Here is a 2582-nt window from a genome sequence, read left to right as displayed (position 1 = left end):
CTTCATCTCTCCTCTCTCTTTAGCACATCATTCCCTAAAATGTGAATACCCCCTAAACAACAGGCACAGCCACCGTTTTGTCCCATCCACGCCGGGCAAAGCTGATCCCGAAATATTCCTCCTTCTTTCCCAGGTGCCACTACAGCAACCTGGCCTTCTCCCTGCTGGCCCACGTGCTGGCCGAGCACGGGGCCGACAGGCAGTACCAGCGCTGGATCTCGGAGCACATCCTGGACCGCCTGGGCATGGAGGACACGGGCTTCGACCTGACGCCGCCCATCCGCGCCCAGATGGCCGTGGGCTTCTACGGCAGCCGCCAGCCCGCCCCGCTCTACGACCTGGGCTGGTACAGACCCTCTGGGCAGATGTACTCCACGGCTGCCGACCTGGCCAAGCTGGCCATGGTCTTCTTGGGCACCTACCACCGCCGGCTGCTGGAGCCGGACACGGTGAAGACCATGCTGACCCCGCTGCTCAAGTGCTCCAGCGACTACTTTGCCAACAAGACAGGCACGCCCTGGGAGATCAACGAGCAGCTGGGCTACGATGTCATCAGGAAGGATGGGGACCTCGATGGCTACTCAGCCACCTTCTCTCTTATCCCCAAGCTCCACCTGAGCTTCATCGTGCTCATGTCGGGGCCCAGGCCTCAGGGTGGGGATGTTGTGACTCAGACTTACGAGTATCTCATTCCGGCCATGGAGACGGCTTTCAGGGAGGCAGAGAAGAGCGTGGTTCCCCCTCCAAACCCCATCCCTTATGTTGGCTACTACACCTATTCCAACCTGACTTTCTATGAGATCAAAGTTGGCATTGGTGGGGTGCTGATCATGCAGCAGTTTGGGCCTCACGTAGAAGAGCTGATCCCCGAGAAGTACCGGACAATCAAGCTCCACCACCTGGAGGATCGTGTTTTCCAAGTCGTTTTTGACAAGGAGTTCCCGTGTGTCCTGCACCTGGGCTCTGCCTCCATCTCCCTGGAGACCCAAAATGGGCAGCTCTTTAACTTTTACCCCTTTGACCGCAAGGGTTTGTCTCCAGGCTTCGATGCCCCGGGGTTGAACACGTACAACGTGGTGCGTGTGCTCCGCAAGCCCGTGTTCTACAGCTAAACACCCCCTGCTCCCCTCACCTCTTCTGGGAGGTGGCTCCAAATCTGTGTCTTACCAGACTCTGGTTGGCTCCACGGAAGCCATTTAAAAGGGAAAGGTGGTGGCAAATGATTCTTTTGCCAAACAGATACTTCTAAAACAACTTCCCGCTTCTGACATGGCTTTAGTGGCTGGCAACCCCCCCAAAATGCACAACAGGCCAGCTGGAGACGCCTGCAGAACATAAAAAAAGAGGTGGGAATGTGCTGAGGGGATTGTGTTTGGATGCCATAAAAACAAAGCTGAGCACTGAAGTGTCCACACTTTCGTTGTTGGTTTGATGACCATTGTAGTTATCAACTGGTGTCATCAAAGGCTGGAAATGCCCTGTGTCTCTCAGAAAATATCTCCTCTTCAGTCCAAGGGTTTTTCCACGGCTTTTCAGGAGCCCATCTACCACGAGCAAGATCCCTTACCTGAGTTTGCCAAAAGCCTGATGTGCTAAAAAATGGCCCCAAGCCTGACCCCAGGCCCTGCTTGGGATCCCTGGGATCCTTTTTTTTCTCCAGGTCACAAGGAGGAAACTGTGAAAAGGGCAGAGAACAACGTGGTCTTGGCTCCATGGATTTCTACAGAAGTGGTGGTCACACCAAGGATGTTGTAGCACTTCAGTGGAGAAATAGAAGCTCACTCTTGTGGGCAGGGCCACATGAACATAAGCTGGGACATCCCAACTGGACTCGGGCCTGTGACTATCTCAGCGTACAGGAAAGGGGGTGTGATGTTTAACCACAGGAATGTGTGGGAATCCTTCTGGGTGTTTTGGGCAGGGTGTCTGTTTGCAAATGTCCCCAGGTGTGAGTGAAGATGCTGAGGGAAAGGACGTCATCCTGGGCAGCCCTGCACTGAGGACAGGAGCATCTGCAACTGCAAAGCCACAGGTGCATTTTCTTCTCCCTTCCTGTGCCCACTCGAGGCCAAGGCAGGTGAAACAGGGGATCCAGGTCACAACAACTCCAGGCAATGCTCTAGGCTTGGGGAAAAAGGGTTTGGAAACCTGCCTGGGCAGAAAAGGACTTAGAGGTGCTGGTTGACAGTGGCTGAACATGAGCCCAGGTGTGCCCAGGTGGGCAAGAAGGCCAATGGCACCTGGGCTGTACCAGCCATTGTGTGGCAGCAGGGCCAGGGCACTGCCTGTCCCTGTGCTGGGCACTGCTGAGGCACCTCACAGTGCAGTTTTGGGTCTCTCACAACAAGAAGGACATTGAGGGGCTGGAGCACATCCAGAGAAGGGAACAGAGCTGGGAAGGGGCTGGAGCAGCAGCAGCAGCTGAGGGAGCTGGGGGGGCTCAGCCAGGAGCAAAGGAGGCTCAGGGGGGACCTTCTGGCTCTGCAACTCCCTGACAGGAGGGGGGAGCTGGGGGGAGGTTGGGCTCTGCTCCCGGGGAACAAGGGACAGAACGAAAGGAAACAGCAGTTTAAGCTGGATAA

The 2582-nt window shown here is 55.7% G+C and overlaps 1 protein-coding gene across 1 annotated transcript; it reads left to right on the top strand.

Annotated features, from left to right (window-relative positions):
* Positions 1-133: 133 nt before the first annotated feature.
* On the top strand, positions 134-1267 carry LOC113962403 (putative beta-lactamase-like 1; the record flags this gene model as incomplete). Its single annotated transcript, XM_027673159.1, has 1 exon — positions 134-1267. A coding segment is annotated over one exon (979 nt), but the record flags the coding sequence as incomplete, so codon positions are not given.
* Between the last annotated feature and the right edge of the window lie 1315 nt (positions 1268-2582).

This window comes from Neopelma chrysocephalum, unplaced genomic scaffold, assembly GCF_003984885.1.
Source record: "Neopelma chrysocephalum unplaced genomic scaffold, ASM398488v2 Primary Assembly neopelma1_159684, whole genome shotgun sequence".
Lineage (NCBI taxonomy): Eukaryota > Metazoa > Chordata > Aves > Passeriformes > Pipridae > Neopelma > Neopelma chrysocephalum.
Note: the sequence above shows the minus strand (reverse complement) of the source record. Positions and strands in the feature narration are given on the sequence as shown.